The sequence below is a fragment of the Nylanderia fulva genome, unplaced genomic scaffold (genome assembly GCF_048542155.1).
Source record: "Nylanderia fulva isolate GAGA-0341 unplaced genomic scaffold, ASM4854215v1 Scaffold1, whole genome shotgun sequence".
NCBI lineage: Eukaryota > Metazoa > Arthropoda > Insecta > Hymenoptera > Formicidae > Nylanderia > Nylanderia fulva.
Genome location: NW_028189192.1, coordinates 2,463,912 through 2,479,743, shown reverse-complemented (window position 1 = coordinate 2,479,743; position 15,832 = coordinate 2,463,912). Strand labels below are relative to the sequence as shown.

General features: G+C 35.4%; 2 protein-coding genes across 9 annotated transcripts in view; one reads left to right on the top strand and one right to left on the bottom strand.

Annotated features, from left to right (window-relative positions):
- Nucleotides 1-15,832, bottom strand: part of heph (polypyrimidine tract-binding protein 1 heph) — a 386,169-nt gene that overhangs the window by 309,942 nt on the left and 60,395 nt on the right. The gene's annotated exons all lie outside the window — the stretch shown is intronic.
- On the top strand, nt 3,902-11,423 carry LOC114928377 (esterase FE4). Of its 3 annotated transcripts, none has more exons than XM_085490327.1 (11): nt 3,902-4,168; nt 4,779-4,897; nt 5,305-5,594; nt 6,590-6,724; nt 7,159-7,315; nt 7,590-8,053; nt 8,188-8,356; nt 8,687-8,862; nt 8,918-9,062; nt 9,357-9,498; nt 10,706-11,423. In XM_085490327.1, exons 2-11 carry the CDS (start codon nt 4,876-4,878, stop codon nt 10,998-11,000), a joined length of 1,995 nt encoding a protein of 664 aa, XP_085346453.1. In that variant the 5' UTR covers nt 3,902-4,168; nt 4,779-4,875; the 3' UTR covers nt 11,001-11,423. The 3 variants fall into 3 exon arrangements, with proteins under 3 accessions (XP_085346453.1, XP_085346459.1, XP_085346456.1); XM_085490330.1 differs by lacking the exon at nt 3,902-4,168 and adding an exon at nt 4,185-4,695; XM_085490333.1 differs by lacking the exon at nt 4,779-4,897 and having other exon boundaries at nt 4,112-4,168.

The following is a 15,832-nucleotide window of genomic DNA, read 5'->3' as shown; positions in this document are numbered from 1 at the left end:
TTCTGATATTTTGCCCTTGAACGCTCTAATGCATCCGAAAAGCATGAGGGGGAGCAAACATGGGAAGCGGTTATGGCATTTGACAAAAGTAATCCTGTGAGAATAAAACATTCTTGGCCTTTGAAACATCTTACACGGCCGCTACTTTTTCGAAAGCATCAAAACTTCTTTCCGCAGCGACAAAGAAGATTATTATATTAAAAAATATAAAAAGATGTCTAATGTATATTTCATGGCAAGCTTATATATTGCTATTGATAGAATATAACAATAAACTTAAATTATAAGAAAGAGATGAGAGTGGAAAGAGAGAGAAATAAAAGAATTCTATACAAAAGAATAATTTTTGAAATTTAATAGGAAAAAATTGAATGTATTTTCGTATTATTCAATAAATATATTATAATAAAAACTCCAAGTCACATCAATACGGTCACAAAGTTAAAATCACGGGAAGCTCTAAATTCTGAAGCATTCTTGACCCTTTTAACTCGCGGAATCGCCAAAATGTCGAGATAAAAATTACTGTATTTATCATAGTCTCGTATTTATCTCCGGACATTTGTACGCCGGCGATTCGCTCCGAACCGAATTTCCTTTCAGAGAGCGGAATAAAAGGAGGAAAAACAAGACGTACGGGCTCTCATTTGACCGAGCGCTCTCATTTTCCCTTTGTTCGTAATTCCTTTACAGGAACGTGCGCTTTTCAACGACGACATTAAACGAGGATATATACCGGTATATAAAACCGCGACAGTAAAAGAAATAACAGGATATATACATATCCAGTCGGAGTGCATAATAATGCATCGTCATCGTGCAAACACAGACGGCGCATTACGACGGCCAAAGCGAAAATTTAGCGTGCGCGCGTGCCGCTATAAATAACATCGCAATTAATAATTTCACGGTGGCGAACCATTCGCGCCGGTTAATTCATTAATTGTTTCGCGACATTTAGCGCACATCCTGCGCGCTTATCCCTGCGATAACATCACGATATAATTTCGCATCGCTGCGGTGTTATTTTCTCGCACGATCGCGCAAATATGTATATGTGTGCAAATACAATGACATTTACATTAAATACGACATTTCCTTTGTAACTGTGCGCGATATGTCGCGTAAAACGGAAATGTCGATCGTCGTTGCTGACTCGAACACTCGACAAAATTGACGACAACGTACCTGTGCGAAAAAAATTTTTTGCGGTGCAACTCGGTGCTTGGAAATCGCGTCTCTCGTTACGCAAATGTGTCATCACGAATTTCCCCCGAGATTTATCGCGCGCGCGGTCCGCGATAAAAACCGCGTTTTTTTCCATTGTCTCGCCTCTCTTCCTCTCTCGGAGCAACGCACGGAAAAAAATTCAGTTCGTATCTCATTATTGTTATGTATTTATGATCAAAGCTATTCATATCTCGCTTTATGCCGCACTGACAAAAAGGCTCCCGGCGTTTACACCAGGTCCGTTGGAGCAGAAGTAAATAACGGGAATGACAATAATTAAAATGAAAATATTTAGCTTTTTAATCGCATGACATTAAACGGAATTATGATTTTAACGGAAAATTATATATTGTAATTCCATACGCGCACACGAAAAAGGAAGTTACACATCGACATCCGACGTTATTAATAACAAGCGTAAATTCGATGTGGGACGTGTACAATTATACGGCGCCAAGCCTGGAAAAACTAACATTGCCAACGAACCTTGGCGACATCATCAAGTATAACATAGCTGTACAATTCCTGCAAACCGCGCTATTTCCGGACGTTTCTTGCTCCGCCGTGATGCATGGCTGCATCGCGTACTGCAATTAGTCCATGACGCGACAAATAGACGAATGTATAATCCGGACGCGGTGTTCGCCTTTAATCAAACACAACGCGTCTCCACATGCGTGCGCGAACGCGGAGACGGTTGATATTAAATCATATTGACGATTGCTCGAATAAGTATCGAATTAACCCCTATCGTTTCTCTATCTTTTTTTCGACAATTAATTTTTGATCAAAGTCAATATACGTTTTATTCTGTGCACCATTCTCTGTGCGTAGATATGAAAACATACATCTACGAGTGAATGTATGCCGAATGACAAATACTCACTGAAAATGTAACCGTTTGACTGATCCGAGAAAATCGGTTATTTAAATTTCCATCCTTTCCGCACTTCGATATTCCGACGTGTAATTACTTATTATCGCGATTCGTATTAGATACAGAGATCAGAGAAGAAGAAGCAGCAGAAACTTGGAAGAGAGGGCGAAGGGCTACGGACCAAGTAACGGGGCATAACTAATGACGAGGAGATAAACGGCTCGACAAACGACGCGTAACGAGTGAAGATGGCCGTAGAGATTCCGCGCGGAAACGGACCGGAATCTCCCGGGGGAAACCCCTTGTCAGGAAATTGTTAGGACTTCCACAGCGCACACCGGCGGAAGCGGATCCTCCGCCACGGCGGCGGCGATGCGGCGACGGTCGACGTAGAACACCACCGCGAGAAGAAAACCCACGGGATGCAGCGAGACCCGAATTTAGACGGTTGCTCGGTACGAGATAAATAAAGAACGATCGCTCCTCAAAGTACGCGAAGCGTCCCGGGGTTTTGAGGGTGAGAAATCGGCGACACGGTTTAAGATGAAAACGTAAAAAAAATATTATATGCCTGTTAATTTCAAAAGTGAATAGTTTGAAGCGATTTAGCTTATAATTTCTTCAAATGTTTTGTCATAATCAATTATGTTGTAATTTACTACTATAAAAATAATTAATGGACAATATTCTAGCTCATTTTTTGACATAATCTGATTAAAAGCTAACTAGAATTAATAACCATTCAAATTCTTTTAATATATCTTAATATTGTATTGTAATAACTTTTTATTCAATTTTCTCTTGATTTTTTATCTTTATATTCTTCTTTATCTCTAAATTATACTCATTTCTAATATAAAAATAAAAAGATGAATAAAATTATTATATGAAGCTATTATTAAAAAATTGTCAGATTTTTAATCATTTAAATTTTTATTATTAACTCTATGCTTAGTTTTTAATTGCATCGTGTCTAAAAAATAATACTCCAGACATTGGTTTTATGTGGATTAGCTATTATATATAAATTTGTTTATTTGCCTAATTCTTGACTGGTTATTGGCTAGGAGATAATAATGTAGAATATTTTGAATTTTAACTCGACATAAATTAGTTGTACTATCATTTATTGATTTATTTTGTCTAACTAGGTTGTAGCTATTTTTTGTCCAAAAAAGTTTTTTAACAACTAACAATATATTAAAAAATAAAATTATCTGTGTACTAATTAATTGATATAAATAGAATTTTATATAAACAATTATATAAACAAAATTTGTTCTTAATAATAAGTGATTAAAATTACGTACTGTAAAATAAAAACTAGTCAATTTCTGAATATCTATGGTAAGCTAAATTTTCCTGAACATTTTTTTACTTAGAAACTTAAAAAACATTAATTTGTTAAAAAGCTAGAAAAATTAAAAAAACGCGTTACGTTTTTAAAGTTCTACAAACTCTTCAATCGGAGACTTGGATGTTATGATATTTTATATACAGGATTGATATACCTTCCAATATTTGAAAATTTGTGATTGCGATAATTAATGCAAAATATGTGCATAATAAATGCACATAAAATATATGTACATAATACTTATGTATCTATACGAAATATATGTACATAGTTTAGTTATTACAAAATATGTACATAGTTATTATTTCTTGTTCCCGCCAAGTATAAGCCTGCGCGATTGTTGACGTTACGAAGTAGCGCCGCCGCGGAGAGACCTAAAATGCAACGCGTTGAATAATGGAATGGTTACGAGTAACCCGGGTTAAGTTGCTCATCTATAATAATGCGCAGTATGTAGCTAAGCTCCGCCAAAAGCCGCATTACCCCTGCGCTTAATAATACGTCACGGTTGATAGAGATCCTGCTAGTGAATAAATGATATAAAGACAGCGGCGCGCGTGAGCGCGGTATATTCAATCACTTCCTACGAAGGAAAGACAGATATACGTTCTAGCTTTCAAGGAATAAATTCGTGAAAGAATAGCAGGATTACGCGTCACGTATATTTTTTAGTTTTTCTCTTATATGTTTCAATCACGATAAAGGTACGTAATCTCTTTGCAAACGTAGCAGTTAAGTTGGCAATTGTTGGGTTTGCGCATTTTACAATTTCGTATAAGACCTACAACTTTGATGACTTAAGTAGTTTACACGCTTATCAGGCTTAGCTTTATTGGGCATCAACGATATCGCAACCTTGCGCACACCACGATACAAGCACCGATAACGGTGAATTAAGTCGATGGATTAACAACTCGAGTCAACTGAATAGCTGACGCGACAGTTTAACTTCACGATTAAGTTTGTCTCCAACGCGGCAAATCGTTAAATTGTAAACTAGTAAAATATTATGCAAATTTGTCGCGAATCCACACAAATCAACATCTATAAATCACGTATATGTGCTCTTTTCGAAATCAACATAACTTGTTTAAAAAATGATTCGATTGTTTAATTCGCGTTAAAAGATTCTTTTAAATTTACATTAGCAAGCTAGGAAACACGCGCGAGAACTGTTTTAAAATAAATAAAATTTTTGAAAATCGGCGAGAGTTTCATCTCGATTTTCTATGTAGGTACATATATGGTATATGTATTGTCTAGACAATATAAATTATTTGAAGAAAATTTTATCTCATCGTATTACTCTTTTAGAAATTGATGAATAAGTCCGAAACTACAGGAGAACTATTAAATCACACCAACTTTCTCGTGTAGCGTCTCTCTTATCTCCAGCTTCAAATATATACACATGTATATATTTGATTTGTTAGGTACATATATATACATATATTGTTAGATAAATTCTTGATAACATTGGAATTTTTCAATCACTATCGCATAGAATGTCATAAGATGGTGGACAAAATATGCAGACTCGAATTTTACTATTATTACTATTATTACGCAACACTGCTGTACAAGACGAATCAACCAACAAGCATCATTAGCAAGCCTTTAATATTATTCCTTACATAATTTTTATTTTAATCGTTTCATCGTTATAAATATAAAATATATCATGTGATATAAAATATTTCGTATATAAGCGCCTACAAAATACGCTCCTTCGCAAAAGGAATCTTTCAAAATCCACTCGATATATCATTGCATGCTAATTATATACCTAAGTTTAAACCAGTCTGTAGAGATAACATCTATTCTTCGAGTACATTTCTAGTCAGTCAGTATTCGCGTGTGACACGCGTAACATCATTCGCACAAATAATAGAACGACGTACAGGTAAGTGCGTCCTGTCGACGATGTACATGGACAAGAGGATCTGGAGATTCACGTGCATCCTCGTGCTCTACCTCATCTTTGTTGATGCTTCGCACGATAGGCCTATAGTCCATACAAAATGGGGTGACATACAAGGAAAATGGAGTAAAAGCGTACGCCACCAACGAATTGCGAATTTTCTCGGGATACCGTACGCGTTACCACCAGTGGGCGATTTGAGATTCAAGGTGCATAATTTGTTATCTATAATTTGCAATTTATCTGTTTACAACATTTTCTTCCCCTCTATACACGCACACCCAAAGCTACCGAATAATAAAATATTTAGAAGACATTTTTATGTATATGTAAAAATATCATTCAATACATTCAGTGATGGCAGCATATTTATAGAAAGCATACAAAAAATTAAAAATACTCATTTATATAATATTACATTTAAATAAAGTATTATTTGAAAATGTTTATTTTCCGTATGTGTGTGTGTGTGTTGTGTGTGTGTCTCGATATTCCATAATATTGCTTTATAATTCAATATGTTATACCGTCCTTCAGAACATGTTATGATTCATGTACTTAAAAACATGTTATGTTCCGTGTACTTTAAAACAAGTTATGCTGAAAAAGGTGATAATTTTGGCCGGTACAGTATTTTCGAAAAACAATTATTTGAAATTTATTTATATTATATTAAAATAATAATTTTTATGAATATATAAAAATATTAGAAATTTGTATATGACAATATTTAAAATTTTCATGTATTTGAAAATTGTATTTATTTTAAAAATAATTATTTTTATTTTTATCTTTTTATTAACTTTTTTAAACTAACAGTTTAAGAGAAAAAGAGAAATATTAAAATTATTTTTTTAAACTTAAATTTAAAAGACAAATAAATACATATATATATTCGTAAAAATAATATTTAAATATTTTATAAATATTTTGTTATTTATTATGTTTAAGAGAAAAGTAAATTATTTTAAATAATTATCTGAAATCTTCTAATAAGAAAAAAAAAGATATATTTTTATTTACAATTTGTAAAATTAACGAAATATTTCCTTATATTTTCCTTTTCTATTATAAATCCTTTTTATTTTTATCCCTCAACAGATTTATTCTTCGACATATGTAGAAACTCTGATAATTTGCAACAAATAAAAAATGATTATAATAATTATTAATTAAAATAATTAAATTATATGATCCTTTATAGAGCCCGCAACAATGGAATCGAACATGGACTACAATTCGCAATGCTACAACTGATGGAGAAAAATGCCTTCAAATGAGCGGTTCTAAAATTGTTGGCAGTGAAGATTGCCTTTATCTAAATATCTTTATTCCCTATGTAAGTGACACATCATACAGAAATATTCACATAAGTACTTTTAAATATATTTTAAATGTAATAATAAAAATATATTGTGATAATAATTAAACGTATTATTACTATAACATTAATAATAGTAAAAACTTTGACAGCGAATGGATATACTCTCATACGATCTAGTAAATAATTTGCGTCACGCGCAATTATGTGATTTTTTTGAAAGCTTAAAAACAAGTGACAAATTGCAAGGTTGCGATTTTTACAGGCTCAATCGCGAAGTTCTGTTTTGATTAAACTTGAACTTTTGATCAAAGTTATTATGATAATATATTCAGTACATTCACGTTAAATACTTGATTCTTGATGCCTACAGAATATTTTATGTGTTTTCGTTTATTTATATACATAAATTGCAATTTTTTTCTCACAAATTTCATCAGAAATTTTTGTAGATTCCAGATATTCGAAAAATAAAATTACCGGTTTTAGTTTTTATACATGGCGGTGGATATAAAAGTGGCAGTAGCAACAGTAAAGATTATGCGCCAGATTATTTAATGGATCAGAATGTGATTCTCGTCACGTTGAATTACCGACTTCATATTTTTGGTGAGCAAAAAATTATTTAATATATAATTATTCCTCTTGAGCAACTACTTTTTATTCATCAATTTTTATTATAATAATGCATTTTATATGCACACGTGTTTGTGTGCGTGTGTTCTGGACATAAATTTAAATATATAAATACTGCGGCAAAAATAATTGCGGTAAAAAAATAAAATAAAATAGACAATTTAAAATGATCATTATATAATCAGACGAGCTAGATTATATGATCTCGATAATGATGCATAGCAATAACGAGTTCGATTACGTATAGGCTTTTTTAGTACAACAAACAAAGTCTCGCCAGGCAATTACGGTCTCAAAGATATGAAAATGGCGCTCGAATGGATACACGAGAATATTCATAGCTTCCATGGAAATCCCGAATCAGTGACTCTTATGGGAGGAAGTGCTGGTGCTGGGTCAACTCATCTGCTCGCTCTGTCGAACAAGACGGAAGGACTCTTTCACAAGTACATTCTGCTAAGCGGTTCCGCTTTAGCTCCGTGGGCTTATCATCCCAGAAAAACGTATCGACAAACTTGTTTGAAATTAGCAAGACTCGTTGGTTGCGAGCTAAAAAGTGGCGACAATAAAATCGCAAACGAGATAGTTTCCGATAATTCCAAGCAGGAAAATAAAGATTTTATTGAAAAATATATAAAAGAAGATGAAGAGATGATAAAATGCATGAGAACAATTGATGCGAGAAAATTGGTACAAATGTTGAAACACTTTGTAAGTACTATACATATATCAATAGAATATTTATATAACTTCTTATAATTTATGTAGTTATGTATTTTTATAAAAATATATCATTATATTCTATAGAATTAATAATAAATATATTATATATTTTTTACTTATAGTTTGTTTGGAAGAAAAATCCAATGTGTAACTTTGGCCCTACATTAGAAGATAATTCAGAGGATGCCATCCTGACAATGCATCCGTTGAAAATAATAGAGAACGGTTTGTTCCGCGATATGCCGGCAATAATGCAAGTCTCGAAAGACGAAGGGTTGGTGAAGACGCTCGGTAATTTCCGTTATTACTTTTGTCGTAATAATAATATTTAATTAATTAAAGTTGTCGCGCAAGTTAAATTAATTAACGGCGTCGGATAATTTGCGCTCGAGCGAAAGAAATGCGCGCACAGCTATGATTCATATTATTACATTAATTAACTTTATATCTCTATAAAGTTGAAACTCTCCCGTCTTATGTTTAAAGTGCTAGCTGTATGACACTCGAGCTCCTCTCTCATAATAATGAAATTATATTTAATAAATTAATAATGGCGATTGTGTAAAATTCAATGTGGAATAAAAAGCAAAGGATATATTTATATCCATGTATTCGTTTCAGATTTCTTCATAGATCCCGATATGGAGAACGAAATGATAAAGAATTTCGAAGAATATTTGCCTTATCTTATGGAAAATTACGAATGGATTTCCAACACTAGCATTTTTACTGACGCGATACAGCATTTTTATTTCAACGGAAATGTATCGTTGAAGTTTAAAGAACGTATCACTAAGGTGAGTCTCACAGAGCGAATAAAATTGTGCTGTTGATAATGTAACATTTCTTCAGGTGGTAGGTGACGGCGCAATGACATGGCCGACAATTAAATCTATACGATACCAATCGAAATTTGGAAATTCCAGCATTTACTTCTCCCTTTTCGCGTATCAGGGCACATTTTCATTTACCTTTGCAGACTCCCCGGTTCATTATGGTACGTATGTACGTTATCAAATGTAATATTTCCGTAACAAAGAATTTTAGACTCGATTAAATCATTACTAATTTCTTATTTTTTCGCAAAACAAATATGTAATTAAATGACAACATAATAAATTTTTTCTTTTCCACTTTTAAACAATTAAATAAATAAACACGATTATGTAAAAAAATCTAAAAAATAAGTGATCCTTTTTCATCCTTTATCTTCAATTACGTGTCTTTCCAATTAAAAATAAAACAATTTTAAAATGATTTTGTGAAATTAAATGGATTACCTATTTTTCAGGTGTCAGTCACAACGATGATTTAAACTATTTCTTCCCTATATTAAATAACCAATTTTCGAATATGAAGTTAAATAATACGGATGTCGATTTTCAAGTTATCAATATCATGACAGAAATGTTAGCGAATTTCATGAGAGAAGGGTAAATATAATTAAGAGAGTATCTCATAATATTCGTTAATATACTCAGACATAAATACATGAAAATTTATGTGGGTGCGAATAAACTTAGAAAATCAAATAATTATCCTGAGATTGTAATTGACCGAGAATTATAATTTCTGGAGCATACAGGGTTTGTCCGGAAAGTAATGCGTCGCATTTTTTTGTGACGCGACTATACATCGCAGAGCGATGGGACCGGTTGGGGAGGAAGGGGGGTACCCTTAGCTTTCCAACGGTAGGTCGCTCAATTGTTTCCATGCGCTTGGAGGGTTAGGACGGCTTATTCTGTGAACCTCTGCTTAGTGGTCGCGTCGAACTTGTGATGGAGAGAACGATAGAGCAACGCTATGCGATAAAGTTTTGCGTGAAGCTGGACAAGACGCCGCTGGAAACTTTTGAAATGCTCAAGAAAGTTTTCGGGGACGATTGCCTTTCCAAATCGCAGTCAAACAGATGGCACAAGATGTTTAGAGAAGGTCGGAAGGAGGTCGCCGACGAGGCCCGCGCAGGACGCCCGTCAACATCGCGAACGGACGACAATGTGACTCGTGTGCGCCAATTATTGAATTCAGACCGTCGAATGAATGTTCGCTTAATGTCGGAATTATTAAGACTGAATCACAGGATCGCCCGCGTCCGAAAGGAGATCCGCGCTTCATGGAAACTCCATCACGACAACGCGCCGGCTCACACCGCCTTTGTTATTACGGCCTACCTGACCCGGATCGGTGTGGCAACGGTGCCGCAGCCGCCCTACAGTCCCGACTTGGCCCCGGCGGACTTTTTTTTATTTCCTCGGCTGAAAAGGGAGCTCAAAGGACAACAGCTCGAGTCGGTTGACAACGTACAAGCTACTTCGACGGCCTCCCTGAACAGCATCCCAGTCAAGGAGTTCCAGAAATCTTATGACGCATGGAAATCGCGTTGGCAAAAATGTATTGACGCAGAAGGGTCATACTTCGAACAATTTTAAGTTGTTTTACCTATGCGATCAATAAATTCTTTTTTAAAAAAATGCGACGCATTACTTTCCGGACAAACCCTGTATATTATGTCGCGTTTACATTGCAACGACGCAATCGTATATGATTCGGTTCGAAGCATCAAATCGTTAGGAAATTCCGATCCTCGTCTATGATAACCGGATGGTGTTGTCGATCGTAATGTGCATTATATATTTACAGAGTACCAAAAGCGCGGATGATCCCTGCGTGGCCCGATTACCGCGATCATCATCAGTTCATGAAATTCGGGATTGGCAAGTCGCCGGATATTGTGGTAGAAACTGATTTCCTGTCCAAGAGAATGAAATTCTGGGAGATGCTGTCGATCAACATATCAGTGGATCCGGCAGAACGCAACACGATTACTAATAGTCTTCTGAATGACATGTCTTCCAGTAATGCTGACACAATCAATTGCAGATTCACAATTAATCTTATATCATTAATTATTACTTTGCTTTGTCTATATTATTAAAATTATTCAATCTGCAATTTGCAAAGGTAAGCTGCGAAAATGCGATAAAACTAGCATATTGTCATCGAATCGTGTACTTGAAAGATTCTTGCACGTTTCAGGCCAAAGTATCAATTATGTTATATTTTTATAACAATAAAATATAAGATATATAGATATATATATAAAAGTGCACAAAAAAAATGCGCGAATAAACTAGTAAGGCATAGAATATGTAGAATAATTTTACGTCACATAAAATGTATTTCGTAGATTTAGAAAATATATACTTCTGTATATATTACTTAAGAGTAAAAAAAAATTTATAAAGCTAAGTGTATACATGTGTATATCACTGAAAGATATAGCCAACGCACGAGTTCGTTCGCCTCTTGTGGCTCAAGACATATTTGCAGATCCGTGTACTTCCCGCGAAAGCTAGTTTACTTGCACCAGTAAAAAGTAACGATGATAATAAATACGAAGCGAAGCTATTTCGTTTACTATCTAACGCCTATCTCACTCGCGGCGTGAGAGCGAGAGCGTTACAGCTGTTAACATCGTCGATAAAGTTTCCAAAACTCGAGGAAGGGAAAGAGGAGTTCTAGATTTAACTCCTGCAAATGAACATTCGGGATGCAACAAACTTATGTTTACCGATTCGAATCGTAGTTTTCTAAATTTTTCTTTTCGCTCTGTTCTAAGTTTGACGTTTCTACGGCATCGTTTTCGTATACAAAACAAAAACACAGATTAAATATTTAAACGACAAATATATATTTAAATGTATATTTAAAGAAATAAATAAATATATATATATATATATATGTATGTAGGTAGATATATTAAATTCTCTTCAAGTTTATCATTCGTGCAAGAAACTTTATTTTCATCGCGCATATTTTGAGATGTTTGGCATATGAACGTAGACGAAATCACGATTTTTAAATACATCTTCCTTCGAGAGAGCCATTCGCGTTTCCGGCCGCAATTATAGCCGAAATTAACGTTATGAAAAATCTCCGGCGCCGCGTCCGCCGCATTAAAGGGAGCCTAATAAACGAAAGGCATAATGAAATTCGCTCGGAAATTAAGTTCACCACGCGACGAGTTAACGCATATATAAAATATGCAGCTCCCGGCTTTCCCGGTGGAAACGCGCTATGGGCGTGCGAAGAGTGCGCGCTCGGGGAAATTAATCATCCGCCCTAGGCACCCGCTGTTTGTCTTCTTTCCGTTTTCCATCCGTTTCTGGATGTATCGCAGAGGAGAAAGAAAGAGAGAGAAGGAGATGGAGGGGAGAGAGAAGAATCCGTTCTCTGTCAGAAAAAGCGAGCGAGCGAAATCTCGTCTTCACGAGCAATGATTATGCGACGATGATGAAATGAAGACAAACACCGCACCTTCCGAGTATACCACCGACGAGACCATATTGTCGTGTCTCTCCTAAGGATGAAAAGTATCAACAGCCATGTTAAATCCACGAGATCTGAGACTCTGTGTGGATTATTGCACAGTTTTTTCGCAAATCTCTTTGCCATGATAGAGTAAGGTAACTACAAGAATGTAACAACATTCGCAATTGCGTAATTCGTGAATCTATTGTATTTCCTAATAAAAAGAAAAAAAATTTTATATGTACAGACAAACAGAGTAATTTATAAATGGAATATTTCAGAGAGTAAATCACTCTATATAATATTGCATAAATTTTAAAAATTTAATGGAAATTATTTTTTCTCCTGCTAAAATAATATTAAAATATTACATTTCGTAAAAGCTTGAAGAATAAATGTGAAAACTTGTGAAAAATATTCTCTTCTCAAAAATATAAAACAATCAAATATATTTGCGAAGAACGGGCAGCCGAAAATGTATAAAATTTTAGTCGAACGATATTGTTCATGATATTATTTCGTTATTGCAGGAGCGATATCTCGCGCTTTCTCTTTCTCGCCAACTGCCTTACTCAAATGTAACATGCCATATATTTTCATCAACGTTCGCGCAAATATTTACTAGCGTCTCTTATATATCCCGCGTAAATCTGCGCTCTCATCCATCGAATATGAAGATAGGAAACTGATTAAAAATAGTCGCAATCGCGCAAACAGCCAATTAAAATATCAGTACCGCGATATTATTGGTTCCACGCAATATTTATTACAATATATGTATATAAAGACAGGCAATAAAATATTAAAGCAAATACATGTTAACGACTTCATATTTATTCTATTTAAATTTAACAATTAAACTGTATTTTTTATTTCTTCTCTCGTTATTTGATTTTGAATCGGTTAACACGATTGAGTCGATAAGACATTTTAATTCGACGCCCGAGGCGTGGAACTAATTAACGACACGACAAAGCGGAGAATTACCGAGCGACAAACTCTTGTATAGTTTTAAACTGCATATATATGTGAACGTGCCAATTGAAATGACAAAGATAATATTGTTACATCCTCGGGGCATACAGAGGGCAGCGAAACTAAAAGCTACCAAAGTTATACGATGTGTAGGAATGGAGAAACGTTTTACCGTCATCGATAAGCGATAATTGTAAAAAAGAGAACTTGAACAAATTAAATGAATTAAACAAATTAAAATGAATCGCGAGGTAAATAATATATTTTTGCGAAATATGTTAAATGTTCTCTTCCGTGACTTTGATAAATAAATAAATTTTCCTCTTTCGTCTCTTTCCAATTGACGGACAAATGCAAGAATGACAGAATGACGTGTAACTCGCAATGAAATAACTTGCGTCGTTGGCAAACAATGGCGCTCTGTATATCCGAAATAGGATTCCGTTGCGCTTAATACACCGAGATAGTGTCCTTTATAAGTTCGAAGCAGAGTCGATGCTTAATCCACTTTCCTCTCATTGCTAATGAATAGAGTTCCGCCGACGGCGTTCGCGACTACGAAGCTATGCCGTTTCGTGGCTTTGGAATTAGATTCGCAAGATGCCTGGCGCTAATGCGATATTCAAAATCCGCGGATCCATCGCGCAAAATGGAAACCTCGTGCAAATATCGCATTCATCGAAACACACTCGATGGTACGCATTTTAAAGTATCGATACATTAATATAAACAGGGATATAATAGAATAATGTATACCTATTTTCTCTTGTTTTCCATATTTCATATGTATTTTCAAAATTTCATTTATATGTACCTATTTTTACGCATTCACCAAGAGTATTATTATTATTATTATTATTGTGTTATTTTATTTTCCCGCACGTAGATATAAATTATTTTATAAAATAGAGATAAAGAGAGAGCAATATTATCTTTTTTATGGAAAAAGAAATTGGTTCAAATCTGCCGGGCTTGATCTGCTTGTCTACGCTAGAAGGCGACGCTATTCGCGAGCGAAATAGAACGAAAACGTTATTATCTCAAGCTCGAATTATCTCTCGGGACACACTTTTCCTGTGCGTTCCAGCGTCGAGCTTAAATTGTAATTTCAGCCTTTGTCGCGGTCTCCGGCGACAATACTTGGAAAATACGCGGGCGTTTCCAGTCCTGTTTTTACGCTTCCAGTCACGTGCGTATGAAAAACGCGCTTTGACGTGAAAAATGCACTACCGTTTGAGCTAAAGGGCGTCGCGCGCAGCGAACGCGACAGGGTCCCAGAAACGCGCGGGAGAAAAAAAAACGGACACGCGGAATGTGTTTTTTCAAGCTCGTTGAAAGAATCGTGAGAAAGGTACCGTGCGAAAACGGCAAAACGATGGGGATCGAAAGAGAAGGAGAAGACACGCAGAGAAAATCGATTTGTTCAATACGGAGGATCGTTTACGTCAATGACTAGTGTTTAGACGTGTTCGCATTTTTCTTCTTTTTTTTCTCATCACAAGCAAACCGTGGATAGGTTCGCCTTGAAACGAAACGAGTGGGATAGGGGACGAAATGCCGTTGATTGGCGATTTGCATAGACAAATAAGCCCCGAAGAGACCGACCGAACCGCCACTGCTATTTGCACGGCGGGCGAGTGATTGTTTTCGAAAGAGAGGTTACGAGAGTGAGAGAGAGAGAGAAGTGAAGGTGTTACAGGAAGCGCGTGGACACCTTTGAATTCGTTGGTTCGAACCAACTGACCAAAGTGTCAATTTCCCGTGAAAGCGTATGTTTGTCGACGCTGCAGAACTTTCCGAATTTTCGACTCGTCCATCGAATATCCGTGAGAACTTTTCTACATCCGCAGAACCTCACATTTGAATATGGCACGTGACAATTATAATAATTTAAAAAAATTCCAAAATGTCTCTCTCTCTCTCTAATATGTTTATAAATAGAAAAAAATAAATTTCATAATTAATATTACGTTTTTGTTTAGAGGCCTCGATTAATATACTACAATCTCTAGATTTTATAATTGCGAAAGAGCTTATATACTCTGTAGAAGAAACATTTTCCGGCGTGATTTCTCTCCTGTGCCACTTAACTTTTAGATCGCGAGCAGCGATGAAATAAAAATATTCCAGAGTCCGCTCGAATTCGTCGAAATTCGCCTTTTCACGAGATGCAAATCGCGCAGCAGCATCGCGAATTGCGATACCGGCGTGTCGCGTGACAGCTTCCGCTAGTCCACGTCGTGCACAATACGTTAATGCGACATATTGTTCGTTGCTACACAAAAATTGCCCCGCGTTATACGCTCGACAATACGAAGCCATGCCCTCCTTCTTGATAATGCAATCGAGAAAAGTCGGAAGGAAATCAGAATTCTAACGAGTGCAACTAGCTAGGATCATAGTTAACTTTTCATAAAAAGAGTTCGATAAAATTATTAAATGCATAAAGGTAGTTTAGAAACATTTTGACATGTGAGATAT

What these genes read in the sequence shown, in the direction of transcription:
- LOC114928377 (XM_085490327.1), top strand. Translation starts at nt 4,876, where the DNA reads ATGTATATATTTGATTTGTTAG. An exon ending in TTACCGACTTCATATTTTTG is followed by an intron (nt 7,316 to 7,589) that starts GTGAGCAAAAAA and finishes GATTACGTATAG; the next exon opens with GCTTTTTTAGTACAACAAAC. An exon ending in AGACTCCCCGGTTCATTATG is followed by an intron (nt 9,063 to 9,356) that starts GTACGTATGTAC and finishes CCTATTTTTCAG; the next exon opens with GTGTCAGTCACAACGATGAT.